Below are 19228 nucleotides of genomic sequence, written 5' to 3' on the forward strand. Positions count from 1 at the left end.
GGGGACCTGTTCACAGACACTTCTTGCAACAAGCACTTTGCTCGTCACATTCTTGTATGAGAGGGCATAGTTAAACAGGACCATAGTTTTCTCTCAACTTCAAGTGATCTGTCTCTTCCCTGGTTGCAGTGGAAGATATATTCCTTAACGATATGTTAACTATTGGAGGCAAGAACTTTGAGACATGCAGGAAGACGCTCTGATATCTCTTTATCTCTGTCCTTCTTCTCATGTATGAATCGTAGGTACTTATGTGTCTTTTCAAGGCTGGGATTGCCCTGGAGCCATACTCTCTGGTGTGACAATGTCCGCACCTCCCTTTGCATATGAGTTACTCTTCTTCAAGGATCAGCCATCCGGAAAAGAAGACCCAACTTCACAACCTCTGCTGGCTTTTTTAACCTGAGTCGGTGAAAGGCAAGCTGAACGCAGTCATATATGCTCAAGGCCTGCGCTCTTTTTTGGTCGTCCACAATGTTAATGCAATTCTATGCATTTCACTTTTGCTACAAAAAAGGAAACTCACATATGTTTTGTCTCATTTCCCCTTTTTGAAAGGATTTATTAAAACACAAAACAATAAAACGAATACACACAGAATACAAAGTAAATGTAATTGTGTTCGACACAGTCTCCAGAAAACCTCAGGCACTGGTGCATTAAAGTCTGTGCTTGCAGAAGCAGCACAGAGGTGCCAATTCGAGGCAAAGTCCCAATGCTCTAATTTACTCGAATTCTGACTTCTGAATGCACACATGTGATGACACCCACTCTTATGGTGGGCATGTTTTTAAGCCCTGTACACTGTAAGGTCTCTTTCTCCCTGAAAGAATGGGACATTATTCATGTTCAAAGCTTACATATGGACATAGCAGATTTGCAATCTTCTTCTTACTGAACATTTTGTTATTCTGCTTGAGCGTGATACATCAACGACATAGGGCTGCAAAACTGTTCAAATGAAGACAATGAGATGTATCTCATACAGAGCAAGAATGCAAATATTGCATTTAATAGCTGCATACGTATAGGGCCTAATTCACAGAAGCGTTATATAATGGCAAATCCTGATTGGAAAACACTCTGTGAATAAGGGCCATAGTGTTTCTCTTTGTGGTTTTGAACTGAAGGTGAATTTCCTGGGGCGACTTTTAGATGGCTCTGTGACAGTCATGGCTTGCTAATGGAAATGGCCTATTCTACTCTTAAATTAGTGTAGTAATCCACTTTTTCAGATGCATTCAGTTATTACATTGGCAACATTAGTTTAAGATTTCGGACATGGAGAAATTAGTTTTAGGCATGTTTGCTGTGATCTGCCAGAATTATACCATTCTGATCCTCCACATTCACGTAGGCAATACGGAATACTGATAAAGAATTTACAGTGTACGAAAGCTGTGCACAAAGAAAGTAACAACAGTGCTTCATCTGCCAGCAAGAACATGGACTCTATTATTGCACAATCACAGTTCGGGAGGTAAAGGAGCATAAAATAACCTATGGTTGCCATAGATAAAAAAATGAATCCATCACTATACAGAATTATATGAATCCATCCACTGCTCCAGTCTCTGTTGGTGAATGAAACCATTTCCCAGCGGTGATCTTTCATGAACTAAATGAAAAATGCACACATTTGCACAGTTTTAGTGAATAATGGTCCTTTCGAACTTGCTATACGTTTACTAAGGAAAGGTGGAACCTCAAGAGGTTTTGAAAGCAACTTGAACACTTTGCCCTTTGAGTCTCTGTATTAGCTTACCAGTTCCATAATGCAGAAAGTCACTGCTAGGCATACATACCAATATAGTGTCAGGATGTTGGTGAACATGCCATTTCAAATTCTATCTGAGCAAGTTCCCCATTTCAATCTACTACTACACGCAGAATCTGCATGTTTAAATGCCTGCCTGCTCTGCTAGATTAGTTGATTGGTTTGTGGATTGGTGTAGTTTTGCATCCAGTCCGTGCCATGGCACTTAACAGGACCTCTAGACAATGAAAATGGATGAAAAATAACAAAGCAGGAAAGTTAGCATTAGGAATAGGGTGGCATCATTCCTTATTATCACAGGACAGTCTCCTAGGAAGACGCCGGTAAGATAGCTCAGCGGATTGAGCGCTCGCTGCTGCGATCTGAGTGTGATCTGCAGGGCGCAGGTTCGAATCCCGGCAAGTCCAACTCAGCCTTTCATCCTTCCGAGGTCGATAAATGAGTACCAATTTCGGTTGCGTGTAAATATGTGCTCTGTAAAGCGCTTTGGATAAAGGCGTTATATAAATAACTTATCATTATCCTAGCATCGCCATTTACTTCAGCGGAACCCTTGAACAGTGGAATCGTAATCCATAGGATGCTGCTAATGGTGGCTTGGGGGTGGGCTCCTCCACATGGCCTCCTTTTACTCTCCTTTAGAGGATGTCAGGGACTGAACTAGACTGCCCATTAGTCCCAGGAATTGTAAATGCCAACTCTTAAACCCAAAAGTGAGGCTCCCATGTGCTCCACAATGTGTGTCACAGTGTAGCCATTGGACCGCTTGATGTTGAATATTTACTTGGCTTATAACCTCTGATCTTGCTACTGACCTCATGCCTAGATTTGCCCTTCTTAACTCATAATTCTGGGTTGAACTCTGCCTTCTTCATTAACTGCCTTGTTTGCTCCACTGTTATCTTATTGTTGACCAGTGTGGAGAACCTTAGAGTTACTTGCCTGCACTATTGCTCTTGTGCTCCCACTCTTCTTCCCAGCCTGTTGTTCCCTAATGGCTGCGGTCCTTTAGAGCACATTGTTTGTGTGGAAGCACAGGTACTGGTCCTTGCATCGCTCATAGTCTGCTCTACTGCTGCAATATCCTTATTATATTTGAATACTCAGATATTTCCCTGTTCGACCCCCGACCTGAGTCTGCAGCCCTCTGCTTTGAAACTTTTTGCCCGTGATTCCTCATGTTCCTCTTCTCTCCGTATTCCTTGGACATTTGCCCTCCTCTCGACCCCTCAATTCAGACTCTTGTCAACTGTGCCATCGGCGGGTCACCTCTTGTGGACTTGGACATTTATGTCCCTGTGCCATCGGGCACTTTGAGACTTTTTGGGAATTCCTTCCCTTCCACAGATCTGGAACCCTATATTCACAATTTACAATATAGTAGGTCTTCTGCCCTCGAGTTTCCTTACGGGGTACAACACTTTTCTCAACAGCTATTACTTTCTCGCACTGTTTTTGCACACCTACTATGTTGTTGCCTGTTTCTTTTGTAGCTTTGAGATCGGGCAGTCAGCTTTACTCCTTCCTACTTTTCTCCTATTCAGGCCGTGCTCTCACTAGCTGTCCAGGAATCAGGGAGCCTCGTCTGTGGGAAACTTTGCACACATCTGGTCTCTTGTGACACATAGTGAGAACTGAACTGATTACTGCCTACAAGAAAAATAACCCTGCTCTGCTGCACCAGCTGTGAGAAACGGAGTTTGTCTGCAGTTGTCCCTATTCGGCATAGATTTCCAGCAGACGAAAGCACTTTTATAAAAATAAAAATAAAACATTGAAGCGTGAGATGAAATAGATCAGTTAGCCAATCTTAATACAGTAAAAAAATGTATGAAGAATTTCTGTGGGCACCACATCAGCCAAGCTACTCCCTACCCAAGCCCATTGGTCCCATAAACGGTGGGTTAGCTTTTGTATGATGGTTCTCGTCCACTCCAAAAGTTTCCATTCCTTTCTGTAGACCTATCTATGTCACTTCAACATTCACCACTCTTCCCAGCCTCCCTACATCTCCAACGAGTGCTGCTGGCTCTTCTGCTGTTCCGCAGAGCGTGCATGAGCTCCGGTCATTGAGTATAAAAATGTGTTGATTGTTCTTATTTACATAGAATCATTTGTACATCTGAGTTGTTATTCCTCTTAATAAAAAGTTGTTAAGTTAATAAGCCTCCTCTACTTTCTTTAGTCGAGAACCAATATTGCCTTTCTCTGCAACTTTTGGCTGTGTCGTTTTGCTTGTGGTGCCCCACAGAACGGGCCTGGCAGCAATGGCACCTCTGGAATGATGTTAAGATAAAAGACAGTTTGCCTTGCCATAGAGGAAAGCTAGATAAATCTATACAGAAAAACACACACTAAGCTGACATCAAAGTATTCACCACACATGCCATTATGATAGGTGCTATATGCCAACCATTTGGGGAGTGTAAGGTTGCCTGTCCCTGCATTACAGAAATGTTTTAGCACATCAGTAGTTTCAGGCGAGTTATGGTCACTTAACTTATACTGCTTCAAAAATTAAATGCACCCAGCGTGTTCTTTACTCCCCCGCATAAACACAAAACCAACTAGTCAGTTGATAGAACAAATCTCTACTGGCAATGAGGTGTCCACTGTATCCCCAAGGACATATTCCTCACCACATAATTCTCGTGTTATGTGAGACAGGGCACAACATTGTTCGATTGCTCTTTGTTTCATACAGCCTGTCGGCATACTTATTCAGCCTTTAGGACAGGTCATTGCCAATTATGGGAATTTAAGCAGATAAAAGATCATCTTAAGTGGCGCCCGCGGTCTGATTACATAATTTCCCCCATTGGCGAGCAATTTTGCATTAGAAATTCGCACAGACCAACTGGTCAGTAGTGCAAATGTGATTTTTACATCGGTCCGTTAATGAGCTTGTCATTATAAACTTCCCTTCACTGGTGTGAAATCATCTGGTGCTAATTTGCCTGGTATTAGAGATGTTTAGGTAATACCACCCCTATTCCATTGTAACATAAACTGCACTGTCGTGTGCAAATTAAGATTGTTGCTTTGAATTGTATCTTTCTCTTATTTTTGCGCTAGACGTAGTAAATTGCCTGGCAAATTGTTGCGCTTAATGGGGGCAACTTGGACTGGCTGAAATGATCTCCTTGTTATAGGGGATTTTGTGTTTTAAATGCCTACTCAGAAATAAAGAACTAGGGCCCACCTGATAGAACTGACCGTTGCACACCTCCCTCCGTGAGTTTGTAGCATCAATTTCCAGCTTTCTTATCTTCTTTACTTCCCCTGGCTCATTTACTTCCCCTGGCTCATTTTCTTTCCTCCAGCAGACCATGGTCTGTAGACCCCTGTTGGGGAGGGCACTGTTTGCCAACACGGACAAGGTGAGGTACTCTGAAACTACTATGGTGGTGATAAAAGCAAGTTAACATAACATAAATGGACATGAAAGGCAGTCAATTTCACCAGGCGTAATTTATGACCACCCCGTGCCATATTGCTGTGTGCAATTTAGCATCACTGGAGCATAATACATAAATGCGATTTAGCACTTCATTTGCTACACCCAGTGCAGGTGTTTTAATTAAGTATAATATCAGCACACATTGAAAAGACATTTTCAAACAAGAGGTATTTCCCCAAGGTAAAAAAATAGCCTCAGAAACAGTGTTTGTGTTTTTGTTCTTAAGGCCAGGCCCACCATGCAAACCCTAGGCCTCCACAACCAAAACTCGCGAAACGCTTCACAAAAAGGTTGTAAGTAACCTTGATATCTCAGAAACGCCTATGAATACATTTAAAACAGGGTCGGGCAACATGAAAGCACTGGTCCGCTGAAGGGAAAGTTTTACAAAATTCTGTAGTGTAAGGGCAATCGGGTATGTATATATTAATTGCAGAGCACTTTAAGAAGCTCTGTACTTACATGGTTGGGCTATTGTCTCAAGCTCAAAAGGTTATCTCTTCTATGGTAAGGGTGCAGGTTACTTTGAGCATCAGCGCTACCAATCAAGGAGCCAATCTTGAAATTAGTATAAAGGACCTGCTTAGCCTTGTGTTGATGGGTCACTTCCCGAATTTCACTAAGATGCTGCCTGCAATATCCAACACCTTAATAGCTGACGATTAGACTTGATCATATGGTCTCTAATGTATCCTAGAAAATACGTCATTCAGATATGAAAGCTACTGGGGAGTTCTGTGGCCGAGGTCACACAACTTTTAGTTGAAGGCACACATTCAGATTTTGTGCAGATTGGAGCATACTTTAGTCCTATGATAAAAGATGTCCGTTGCCCTACCTAGCTAGTTCACAACATACTGGTATGGCTTAAATTGATTATAAGAACTATGGAAATTGAATATTTATAATATGATAATCGGTAATATGTAGTTTAATAAGTTATTACAAGTCTAAAATGTAACCAAGCTATCATTTGCCTATGCTTATTTGGGCATCTCTCAATAGCGCATGTTCTATTCTTCCATTTAGATTCCTGAAGGGGGCCTCTGCTCAAGAATACTTTCACACATAGAGGAAGGACGGCTTTATGGAAATTGTGTTTTTTGTGTTATTTTTCCTTACTTTTCTAGTTTCCACAACCCTAATTTGCTGATGGTGCTTTATTCTTTTCAAGCTGCAGCAAACGCTGAAATACAAAATCAGAAAGCACTTCTCGGCCAGTGAAAGAAACGCTTATAACTGCACGTTTAAGTGCATGCAATAGAGGGACCATTTTAAATGCGGTTGTTCTTGTCACCATTACTGATTAAAGTTTGTACATGCAAGCGTACCTGACAAAAGGTTCCTCATGGTATCACAAAATATTTCTTTTGTTCATCTAGAGGAACAATGCTGATGTTGTCGCTGAAACAGAAAAGTGTTGTTGCCTGATCTAACAGCACTTTCCTTACTTGTGCCTTAGGACTTTTAGTCACTGATTTGAAATATTTTCTGTTTTTCTGATGTGGCTTGGAAATGTTCCTAGTTTCTTAAGTATTCGTACTTAAAACTTTCCGGCCTTCTGCTTACTCACTGCACGTGTAATACATTTAAATTACCAAGGTTGGTGACGATAATTGAGAACTACAGCTGTAATAGGTAGTTTGCACTCTTAATATGTTTTTAGTTTTGGCTATCAACTCCATAAACGATTGCAATGGAGTATGGCATGTTTGGAGGAGCACACATTTTTTACATGTTGTTTGGTTATTTTCCCACTCATTGACTGCCCATGGGCATGCTAATCCCTATGGCCGTTGCCACCCACTACTTGCCCCTCCACACCCAAGACACATTCTCATGGAATCTCTTAAAGTTAACTGTATCAAACAGTAACATCAAACTTTGGCCTCCCAGTATTATTTCTAAGCAGCCTATTGAGAGTTAATGGCTTAATTGCGCCTGTAAATGCGCTACTACTGTAATATAAATGACATAACGACGTGTGCCCTCAGCCACTTGATTAAACTATTTCTTGCAATGAAATCCTGTTAAAAACAAACATTCACAAAGGCACCATTGTTGCCTTTTGTATTGGTATTTGCCAGGCACTACCATCGTATGCCCAGGTTATGTTACCATCTTGCAGTTTTTCCCTTCTTAATGCCAGGAAGCACAATTACGGCAGTGTTGGTAAATGCCTATCCAAAGACTACACAAAAGCCAAAATTGTTGGCTTTGCCAATGCTTGTTGTCAATTTGGAAGGTCCGTACAGTGGTTCAAGGACACAGTGGCACCATGTTTTCAGGTGAAAGGGGCATTTTTGGACATTTTGCAAAAGGCTGTATGGCAGTTGCATAGTCACCATATTTGCAAGTGACACACCACCATTTTCGGTAGGTAGCCAATGTGGTGAAAAATACTATAACAAAAATGGTGCTGTTTTTCTTGGAAAATAAGAAATTATACAAATGACAATGTTAAATCACTTTTGGCACTTTTCAGCATTTCATTACAGCTGATTAGCACACATTCTGCGCAGACGTCCATGATTCCCTCAGAATAGATGCACAAGACAATGTTGCTGAGATGTGATTTGGCACCTGTTCGTGCTGCTTGAAGACCAACATCAGAATCGGCCCCCGAAACTGGGATGAGTGTTGTCATACATATTCTTGGTAGTAGAACTGGGTTCCTTTTCCTCCAGTGAATGGCGTATTAAGTAACAAAAACTGCTTTTTCTAGCATTTGGCCATCATATGGCATTTTGTTTTGTCGAACGTGGATGGCGTCTGGTGTTTTGAGATTGTCGTGGATCATTTAATTCCTCAAGGTCATTTGCAATTCATGACCAGAATAACACACTTTTGCACTATATCCAAAAAATCTGTGAAAAGTGATGGATGGTTCAAATACGGAACTAATGAAAACACATGCAGAATAATCCCATATCTGTGAATGGCGAATGCCCAGCACATGTAGGTCTGATTAACTATGAAGAACATGGTCCATCTAAAATCAACAATTTTGCTTTTCAGAAAATAAAGTTCAACCAGCATTACTGACCAGATGATTAGACGTTGAACCAATGTACGTTATTGCCATACCATGTATGAGAACATTGTAGTCCTGGAGGTGGGCACATAGTTAGATGGCATAGTACTTTGAAAAGGGCTATTAAGTCGCATTCGGACTGGTGTAACAACAATCTGGGAAGGAATTTCTTGAACTTTTTTGAGGACCTAAAGTGCACATGCAGTATACTCAAACACAAAATTGGACATAAAACTGAATATTTGTATTTGATAAAATGACGTAAGCACTGATTCTAGCATTTGGGACGAGGTTTCTGAGAATTCTGCGTTCATTCCGATAGTCTGCACATGGATAAAAGCAAAAACATAAATACTGTTATTTAAAATCCCTCAGATTCCATCATGGTTTCCCAAGACAAACTGTTCAAGTCTTCAATAAGAAAGTGCAAAACATGTACAAGGAAATAAAATCCCTTCCAACAAGAAGTTCATTTAGATGACTTTTGAAGAACACTTTAAATATGAAAATAGCCGTTTTGAGTCACAGCTTCCTTCGGGCTGAGAGTTAATCTTCAACACAGATGACATCATTTGGCTTCCTTTGGCGATCCAGGACTGTAGCGTTTCTCGGCGGATCGGCTACCTTTGCATTCGAAGATGCTGTAACAACAAAACAGCCTTATTATTATTTATTGGTTTCTAGCCTTTCTATTGGCGCCCGAAAATGTAAAAAAAACTGCTTAGTCATGGCTGTACAAATTAGGATCTGCTCCTTTAAGACCCAGCCCCGCCCTGAGTACAAGGGTTCTGCCAGGGCCCAAGGTTGGGGGCACGGGACATATCTCTGCTCTGTTGCTGTACAAGTTACCCCAACCAGATCGATGTCGTGTGCCAGGATGGCGTCAGATAGTCCTGGGCAGCAGGGGCATTCAAGCTCGAATTGGTCTGTTAGCAGATTTCGAGCATGCAATTCAAATTGGCCAAAAAAGATCTCATGCTGCACTGCTTTGATGAAAAGAGAAGCCCATTTGCGGTAAACAAAAAAAAAAGGTACTTCTCAGTGGTAATGGTATGGGTAAAATATGAACCACCCTGAATTTGCGGAAGAGAGTACATATAAACTTCCTGCATCTTTCGATTCAAGTGAGATAGAAAATTAAGAGAACTAAAAGAAGAAAATAGAGGCAGGGAGAGAACAATGAAAGGCATATAGAGAAACACAGGCAACAAAAACAAGTAAAGATAAGAGACAGAAACAAGAACAGTATGATAAAAATGGAGGGCAAAATTGAAACATTGAAACATAGGACACATTGGAAGATAAACATGTACATGAAACATGAGACCAAAGGCCTAATTTACAGAATTTTCTGTGTGCTGAAAAGTGACTTTGCGCACTAATCAGCTTGCAGAACTCCTTCTGTCGATTCATGGAATAGACTTTGCATGCATTTCCAGGACCTTGTGCGGACTCTGCGTGGCTGTCACCTCTGCGCGCAGACCCTATGCAAAGTGTGGGACGGGCCTTTGCAGAGAAATAGGGGCGGGACATGCATATTCCCCATTTTCCCAGCAAAATGAGGAAGAACGTGGGCGTGTTGAGGGACTGGCCACACAGTGTAATCAATCGCACGCCCACTCAAGCGCACACCAACCTAAATTAATGCAACCCAATGTGTAACCCCACGTTGGGAAAAGTGGTGTCTAGTCAAATGGTCGACAGACAAATGGTCGACAGACAAATGGTCGACACAATTTGGTCGACAGGACAAATGATCGAATTTTCTTTTCAGTTATATATATTTTTTTAGGTTTTCGTTTAGGGATAAAAGGGGTTTTTAGCAAAAAAAAGGGGATTGGGGGGACTCCCCCCAAAAAAAAAATGAGAAAAAAAAAAAATTCCACCATTTTACCTGTCGACGTTTTGGTGTCGACCATTTGTCCTGTCGACTATTTAGATTCGACCAGTTGACCTACAACCGGGAAAAGTTACTCGCAAACCTTGCAGACTCACTGCCACATGTTAGGAGGCTCAGAGCACTGTGCGCATAGGATCCAACACGCAGAGGTAGGGTTCCTGTAGCAATTTAGGGGTGAAGGAACATAGTTGAGGTGCCGGTTTAAGTTAGGGGTGCACGTATGAAGATTAACAGGGTGCAGCCGTCATTTAAGGGGGTTCGCGCGCGGATTCACCGGGGCCCGGCTTGAGTAACGTGACATGAAACGCATATTTTTGGGGTGCAGTTCGGAGTTACGTGGGACTGTATGCAGTGTCACTGGGGTGCTGGCTTGATTGCAGGGGGACAGCCTGCAGTATTGACAGGGTGCATGATGGCAGGTATAGGGACTGTGCAAAGATTGCTATATGTGGCTGGCTCTGCTTTGCGTGAGGGTGTATTGTGGGCGTTCCGGCCGCTACTTGCATCTAGGGTTATTTTGCAGTTGGAATTCCATGAAATGCTGAACGCGCATTACATGCGTTTGCGCACAGGTACGTGCAAAGTGGTGTTACGAGCAGCGTACTTTGCGGGGTGTATGCACTTTTTCTATTAATCGGGCCCCAAGTCACATATATACAGTAGGATAATAACAGTTCAGTACTTGGGGAAGGGAGGAACACCACTATGGATTTTAATACGAAGTGCCTCATTCTGATCAGTGCCCATGCGGATAAGATCCATGCAAAATAAGATTTCACAGATTTTCTTTGCATTTGCATATTTCAATTAGTGTAGGCCGGGATCCTGCCACCTTAGCGAGATCCCTTCATCAGTGTAGGGACTCCTTATTAATTGAGGGATAGGTAAACCGATTCTTGGGGAATCATATGATTTTCACCTATTTTGCCTGGTATTCCTGCACCTCTCGGAAAACAGTGGAAATCCATGGAAATCAATATGTGAATGATGGCCGCTATTTTTACAATGCCAGTGGTCATTGCTGGTCTCTACCATTCCCATATCACACGGCAGAGATCACAGTGGATTCTTTGCTCGTGTGCAGTGAAGGGAGCAGAGCACCCAAAATATCCAGGGTTTGTGGACTTTTCAGCCAAAGGCTTGCAGGGACTCAGTGACCCAGTACTGTTGTTCTTTCTTCTTTTCAAATTGAGTTTCTGCGCTTAGAGACACTACCAATTTCAGATGACTTCTATTTACCATTTATGCAACTGGCAATTGCTCTAAGTCTCCTCGGTCCTCCAATGTTTTTGAGATATAGTTGCAAGCTGTCTGCCTTAGAATTTAGTAAGATATCAGTGGAGCAAAATGGAAATGAGTCTATCTTGGGGACTCAGGCAAGGGGATGTTGATGTTTTTAAGGGTAGTGATAGAATTTCCATTTATCCACGCATCCAAGCCCTACCTCAAAACTGTGCAGTACTGACATGGAAAACATCATGATGGCCAGAGCTTCCCAGAAAATGCACAGGGAAATGCATGAAGAATAGGCTGCCACTCATTTTTGCCGATGTTATGGGCACAGAAGGACACTGCCTAAAACCACCATTGGACTACCCACACAGTAGTCTGAAACCATTGGGAGTGGCAATGCTGATTGCCAAAAGCAAACCCATAACTGTTGGGAATTCATTTTCTTAAATCCCAAAAAGGGGTGCAGTACCAGTACTCACCACTATCCAAAAGCCGGCGTTTTAAAACAACACCAGATTTTACTTTTTGTATAAAACTGAATAAATGAACCCAAAGCAGGCCAAAGAAAGACTTACTGAGAGGTGGATCCAATGTAAAGTTATATTCTGAAGTGACTTGAAGGTTTATAACAAGACTGGCTGAGCTGTGGATTTCAGCAGTTTAAGTAAATTTGGACTGAAAGACACTAAAAATCTAAATGTTTAAATTGACTGAGTGACCTACTTTTGAGTGTCACATAGGTTTCAATTGTTTCAATGTCATAGTTTTAAACTTAGAATCAGCATTCTAGCTGCATATGTAAAAATGTTTAGTTTTATTTGAATGCAGAAAACTGGGGAACAGAAATGACATGTAGCTAAAAACTGGCTTAAAGAGATTCCAATTTTGCCTGGCAACTACCCCCCATCAGGAGTGAAACTTGAGTCACAGCTGTGTTCCCAGGCCTATCTGCCTTTTGCTGGCCACACTAAGGATATGCCATCTCTCTGATAATTGAATTAAGGGGAGCCCCCCACAGAATACAGGAGCTCTGAACAAAGCCCTGTCCTGACTCAGGCAAATGTTTTATTGGCGGGAGTCGTAAATGGAGCTTCCTCCTGGAAGGACAGGGGAGGGGCACTGCCTGTGAGAGCAAGCTGGCTTGGCAGAACTGGAAAAACCAGAAATTCAACCTTGTGCTGGGGGGAAACCACACCCCTTTGGGGCCAGAACATAACTCTAAAAAGATGAATAACTCATAGTACGGACTTGTGAAAATTATTTAAATGACACCATAATTCTTGTGATTTTTCTGCCCACATTTTAAGACGTGTTAGGACCCGGTGGTATGTTCAGGGGGGTTTTAGCGGAAAAGAGGATATTACTCAAAATGTGTGCATGTGAAAAATCTGACACTTCATCAACTAATGTCCATACTCCTTGCGCACATGTGTGTAGATTTGGGGTAATGTCCGGTATTGCAAACCAGTTAAAAAGTGCAAAATATTGCCATTTCTGAATGCAAGCTCTCAGGAAGAGCAGATTTGGACAGGGTATACCTCCTGTGATATGTGATGGGTGCGTGTAATTTTAAAACAATATGTACCTCTGCAAATATGTATTTGGTTCAAATCTAGATTTGTGTGCAAGTTGACAGGAGGAGTGGACTTTCTGCAGGCTGTAAAATGACATCACTCTGACACAACTTAGCTCCCCCAATCAGGGGAGAAATGAAAGCTTGGCCAATGATAAGTGGAGAGGGGTAGAGCCTAGTGATGTTGCACACACACCCATTTTCAAAACACATAAAAGCAGACAGACAGGACGGATAGGGACCTTCAAATCCATTTGCTGCGGGACGCTCTGCTGGAAAATCCATACTTTACCTCCATCAATCTCTAGAGAAAGCTGTGCAGAAAGATCCAGACTTCAAATCTATCAATATCCAGAACCAGAAACCCAGACCAGCAGAGCAGAGCTGACCCAGATCACTGTGAAGTGCCGAGACCGAGACCGGAGTCCAGTCCAAAACCTGACCAGATCCGTGGCGAGGCCCATCTATTTCAAAAAAATATATTGTGAGTACCTAGCAGACTGTGCAGAACCAATCTCTTAGTTAAAATAATATAATTCAATCCTATTTTAATCTAAGTAGAACTGTCTCCTAACTGTCACCTGTCATTTGTAAAGCTGTCACTTGTCATTTTCTAGTTGCAAGCTGCACTTGTCTTTTTGAACTTTAAAATTTCAAATCTGAAAAACGACCTTTATTTAATCGCTCATATCTCCGTGACCGTTTGTGCTAGAGACTTGCAGTAACTTTCCTCAGAACGCTTAGAATCGTGGCTTTCCTACAAGCCTAGAACCGCATTCCTAACCCCTATTTTTGCCGTAATCGCGAAAGACGCACTCGCGAATTTTGCAGCGATTTGCAAATTTCTCAACGTGTGAAAACAGCAGTTTTCTTGCTTTCATTTGCCAAAAATTCGTTTAACCTACCAATTACTCCTAGATCCTTGCTAAAGTGAGCCTGGACTAATATTAACTTGATTTCACTCACCTTGAACCTCCTAGAGGGAATTAAAAGCATTTTAGTATATTTTTCACTTCATTGCCAGCACATATAAAAGCATTTTGGGCTTGTGTTTAAAACTCTGATCTGTAACTATATGGGGAGATCAGGGTCCCCTACATGTTGCCCTGAGTGAACTATACATGGCTCCTAAAGCTAAGGATGAACAAGACAAGATGGTTAGGATAGCGGCATACCTGTACCTATATATGGGAGACATGCAGGATAAATGTACTGAAAGCCAAGATCTGGCGAATAAGCGACAGATGGCGTTAGAGAAGGTCCAATCTGACCTGGTCTCTTCTGAGCAGAGGCTGCAGGGGAGCCAGGAGTCAGAAAATGAGAGTAGACAGCACATCATTAAAATAAAGAGGGATATGGACATCCTGCAAAAGGAAAAGGCTGACCAGGATACCAGATTTCTGGCCTTGCAGAAGGAGTACCAAGAAGGTTTGGACTCCCTACTGCAGAGCCAGAAAAAGCTGGAGCAACAGTTAGACTTCAATAGGGCATGTGCTGAGCAGGTAGTCACCCTGCAAAGCCACCTAGATAGGGAGAAGGCAGAGAGCAATAAACTGATTTTGAAAGACCTGGATACCCAGGCAGAGTTTGACCAGGAGCGCCAGAAAGCTGGTGCCTTCCAAAGGCAAAGGGACGACCTGGCGGCACAGATGCAGGCTCTTAGTCAGGAAAGGGATACCTTAGGCCAGGAAGTCTGCCACTTAAGAAGAAAAATGGAAGAAAATCACCTGGCCCTCCAGGGGCTGGGTGACCTCCAAAAAGAACACCATAACTTGTTAGAGCACACCAGGAAGGTGGAGGATGCCCTGGCAAGAAAGGAGCAGGCCAATAGGGACACAGCTCAGGAGGTAACCCTCCTGCAGCAAAGACTGGCCCAGTGCTCCAGGACCAATCAGGAAACGCAGAGGGAGAATGAGGCTCTCTGCCAGCACAATGATAGGCTCCAACAACAGGTAGCGATGCAGGAGAGACTGATAGAGTCTAGTAAGGCCTTAACTGAGGAACTGAAGGCGCAGGCTCTTGCATTGCAACAGGGAGCAGGGGCGGATAGAGATGAGGTTCGCTGGGAAAGAGAAACTCCTGAGCATAACCCCAGGAGCCCTAGTACCAGAGGCCTTTATCTCTCTCAGTCCCTGGACTCTGTCACCCCCATGTCCCCTGGCGCACATGAGCACAGGGCCACAGGGATGGCAGATTACTATCCAGCCAGAAGCATGGGGCTCATAGGCCAGTACCAACCCAGGAATGGAGGGGCGGGCATCCGGGTATGGGCACCCAAGCACAGTGCAATTTGATGGGGAACCCCAGGAGAGTAGGCCCATTAAGGGCATCCTGAAAACCTCTGCCCAGTTAGGTCAGTGGGGGGGGGGTACCCATCAAATCCTGGCAGCAAGGAGGGATCTGAAGACTCCTCTGAGCGGTACAGGACACAGGAGACCAGGTCCCCACATTCTGCCAGCCATTCCCAGGCTCGCAGAATCCGGGAAAACCTGGAAGAACAGACGGGAACCTCTGGGAGCAGTGCCTCTGAGTCAGAAGATGAATGGACAAGGGTTACTCGAACCAAAAAGGCCAATAAGGCAAAAAGGGCATTGCTTAAGGACCCATTGAAACAGATTAAGGCAATCAGGAGTGTCATCACGCCTTATCATAAGAACGCCAAGTACTCTGTTTGGGAGCACTTAGAGTTGTTTGAGCAAATGATGGAGACTTTCCATTTGAAGGACAGCCAAAGCTGTATTCAATATGTAAAGTGGACCTTCTCCCCGGAATACTCCAGTTTCTTTGCGGGGCTGGAGGACCAAAATCATTTAAGATGGTCCACCTATAAGGCGGCCATCTTGAAACATTTTTCCATTCATAGAAATCCTCAAGAGGCTCGCAAGGCAGCCTACAATTTGCAATGTGGGGAGGATCAGGCCCCACAAGAATTTGTGCAAGAACTGAAACGTGCCTTTGCGCAGACCACCAGAAGGGTGCGCACAGACAGCAGAGAATTTGTCAATACATTTTTCCATGCCTTGCCCAAATATATAATGACCCAGCTCGTGAGAGATTTTCATGAGAAAAGATCTTTAGACTGGGTCATTGAACAGGCTACCCGGATCTATGAGGTGCAGAAACCGGTAGATAGCAAAAGTAATGCCCAGAAAAACCCCAAAGCCAACAGCACCCCTGCTCCTGCCAAGGTGGCAGAGGTAAAGGTCACCCCCGTTTTGGATTTGGAGATGGGGGGCCTAAAAACCTACTTGCACCTAATAATGCTAGGCCCAGAAGGTCCTCGGGCCAGTCACAAACAGGGAGTCAAGGAGGTAGTCCCACAAATGGGGACCCTCGCTCTCCTGACTATGTAAGTCCCCGTTACAAGGGAAATCGACCCATCCTGGGTTATGTGTGGACTCCTCCAGCCCAAGGGGGGGGATCCAGCCAAGCACCTAACCCAGGGAACTTCCCTCCCAACTTCCCACAGGAGGGCAGAAATTCTCCAAATCCTGGGCAGAACATTTTCCCCAGGTATCCACCCAATTTCCAACCCCAAAATCATCCATCCTTCTTTCCCCAATTCCCTGAGCCCAGACAACCTAATCCGGGAGAGGGGAGGCCAAGGGTGGAGGGGTACCCAAATCTTCCCAACCAGGGGTACTACCAAAGAAGGGATAGCTACCCTTCCCAGGATCAGCCCAGGGGAGAAAACAGGGCCCTGTATCAGCCTGAGCGGGTTTCCCAGTTAGAGCGCCAGGTTCAAAACATGGCGCGGGATCGGGGTCACATACTGAGGGCTCAGCAGAACCCCCAGATCGGCATGCCGGCGCAGAACGCACCCAACTCTGGACCTGGTGCTCCAGAACAATGACGGGGCAGCACCCCGATAACTCACCGGTTCCCAGGGAGGAGGCACAAGGAGAAGGGGGGGTGTAAAGCCTTGGTTGAAGCTTCCTTCCTCACTTGTAAACAGCCCCTGGAAACCCAGGAACCGGAAACAAAATCTCTTGCCCCTGAAAGTCTGCCTCCTAAGGAGCAGAGGGGGGGTAGGAGAAACAAAAGACCCAAACAGACTCAGTTTGAGGAGGAGGTACAGATCTTCCAATTTGAGGGAGAGGGATCCTCAGAGGATCCTGGGAAAAGGATCTTCTCCTTCAGAGAGGGGGGAACTCCTCCCAAAGAAAAATGGGTCCCTAGGGATGCAAATCCAGACTGGGGAGATGTGGAGACTGAGCTACCGCCGCCCACCATCTCATCCCAGAACCAACAGCAAGAAAATCCCCTGGTTCAAACCCATCCTGGTGACTGCCTCCAAAAAGGGGGGGGCGGCCCGGAACCGGAGCCAGGGGAACCCACAATGGCTCTGATCTCCAGTTGCCAACTTTTTCTTTCAGATTCCCAAGGCTCTCCACAGAATTCTGCCCAAATCTCTTCGCTAGCGATGTCCAAAACCAGAAAGTTAGCCCACCAGTTGTCCAAAAATGTGCATTATCTGTGCCCCCTTGAGGAGAAGGAGGGAAGATACTATGCCCCGGTACAAGTACAGGGGCAGGGTAGAATTTCAGCGCTGGTGGACACGGGATCTCAAGCTACCCTTCTGTCCAGAAGGGCCTTTGATGAACTGAATGCAGGAAGGGGAGAGAATTACCAAATTCCTCTCACCTCACTTCCTGGACAACTCCAGAACTTTGACGGGAAGGAAATTCCCGTCGAGGGGACGGCAGACTTGGACATTAAAATTGGGTGACACAAGTTGAAACACCCAGTCATAGTTGTGACTCCAGAGGGCACCCCTTGTTTACTGGGGAATGACCTCCTGAGAAGGTTGTCACCCCTAATAGATTGTGTAAACAAGGTCCTCTGGACCCAGACTAGCCGACCAATAAAATTAAAACAGAGTGTCAACCATGTTAGTTTAAACGGCACCTGCCACATGGTTGAACAAAAACCTGACCAAGTAGAATTTCACTTCCAGAATAGCCAAATTCCAGACGTGACAGTAATAGCAGTAGGACAACAGACTGGTGATGGAGGGTCCTCTCTATTTCTGAAAATCAACCTTCCTTCCAGTTTAAAGTGGTACTCCACGCTGGAAGGAAACACTTTAAAATTCTATACTAAACCACAATCAGAAACTCCCACTCCTATAGTCCAGAAAGATGTGAAATCAGCTCAGAGCATGGCTGATATTCAGCAAATTGGAGAGCAGTTGTTCATCCCTGTTCAGTTAAATGATGGGAAGGACTCTGTTCTCGCTCGAGTGTGTGTGAACAATGGTAAGAGCTTCATCAGCGAAGCCATGTTCCGCCAACTCCCAAAAGATCCAGCCATTCCCACATTCAAACTGACAGACACATGGGAAATGGACCTGGAAGCGCCTAATTCCAAACATCTCCTGCCAAGCAGGTGTATGCTCAAAATCTCCATTGGCAACAAGAGCATAGTCCATAATTGTTGGGTCGGGCGAGACGTCACTGCCGCCTTTTACTTAGGCAGTGACATTCTCATTCGCTTTGCCATTAGTTTAGACCTAATAAACTTCAAAGCTTGGTCCCGATTAGCGGATAATCCCATGGGCTTTGATGATCCAGAAAAAGCATTTAGGTCAGCTCAATTGCTACCTTATGCAGTTGAAATTCAGATCAAAGAGGAAGTCACCATCCCAGAAAGGACCCGACAATTCTCCCTGGAAGTGAAAGCTAAAAGAGGACAATATTTGCAAAACCCTGATGCGTACATACATCTAAATGCTTCTCTCCAACAGCAAGGGTTAGGGGTAAACCCAACTCCATTAGTCAACATAGAACATGACACCATTCTAATAGATGTGGATAACAGCGACTTGAAGAGTATTACTCTAGCCGCAGGCACCATTATTGGAATGGCGGTTGATGACCGACATTTTTCCATAGATTTAGGTAATGAACTGTTAGGGCCAATCCCCAAGGACTGTTATGACAGTGACAGTGATGACAATACAACACCAGACAGGATTTTTACCCGGCATGGGGGGAACTTCCTGGTGTACACTTCTTGCCCTTATGGTAAGGAAGATGAACTTGTGACTTCAGGAGGGATGAGGTGATTTTTCAGGTCCATGAGGGCTGCCTTTCCCACCTGAAGCCTCCGGTCCAAATCAGCACTCCGACCAGGGACTTCTCCACCCAGCTGGAGGAGGCCGCTGAGATAGCCAAACCAGAAGTCTTTCCAGGCTTCAGGCAGATGGTGGAAGAGAGAGTCAACCTAGCTGATGCCTGTGTGACTCTGGA

General features: G+C 44.2%; 1 protein-coding gene across 7 annotated transcripts in view; it reads right to left on the minus strand.

Annotated features, from left to right (window-relative positions):
* Positions 1-531: 531 nt before the first annotated feature.
* The window catches only part of CHD5 (chromodomain helicase DNA binding protein 5), a 2731226-nt gene continuing 2712529 nt past the window's right edge, over positions 532-19228 (minus strand). For all 7 annotated transcript variants that reach the window (XM_069610277.1, XM_069610279.1, XM_069610280.1 and 4 more), the window contains one exon: positions 532-8912. In XM_069610277.1, the coding sequence (XP_069466378.1) occupies positions 8818-8912 (95 nt within the window). In that variant the 3' untranslated portion in view covers positions 532-8817. The remainder of the gene's footprint in view (positions 8913-19228) is intronic.

This window comes from Ambystoma mexicanum, chromosome 8 (genome assembly GCF_040938575.1).
Source record: "Ambystoma mexicanum isolate Mex_15411 chromosome 8, UKY_AmexF1_1, whole genome shotgun sequence".
In the NCBI taxonomy this organism is placed as follows: Eukaryota; Metazoa; Chordata; class Amphibia; order Caudata; family Ambystomatidae; genus Ambystoma; species Ambystoma mexicanum.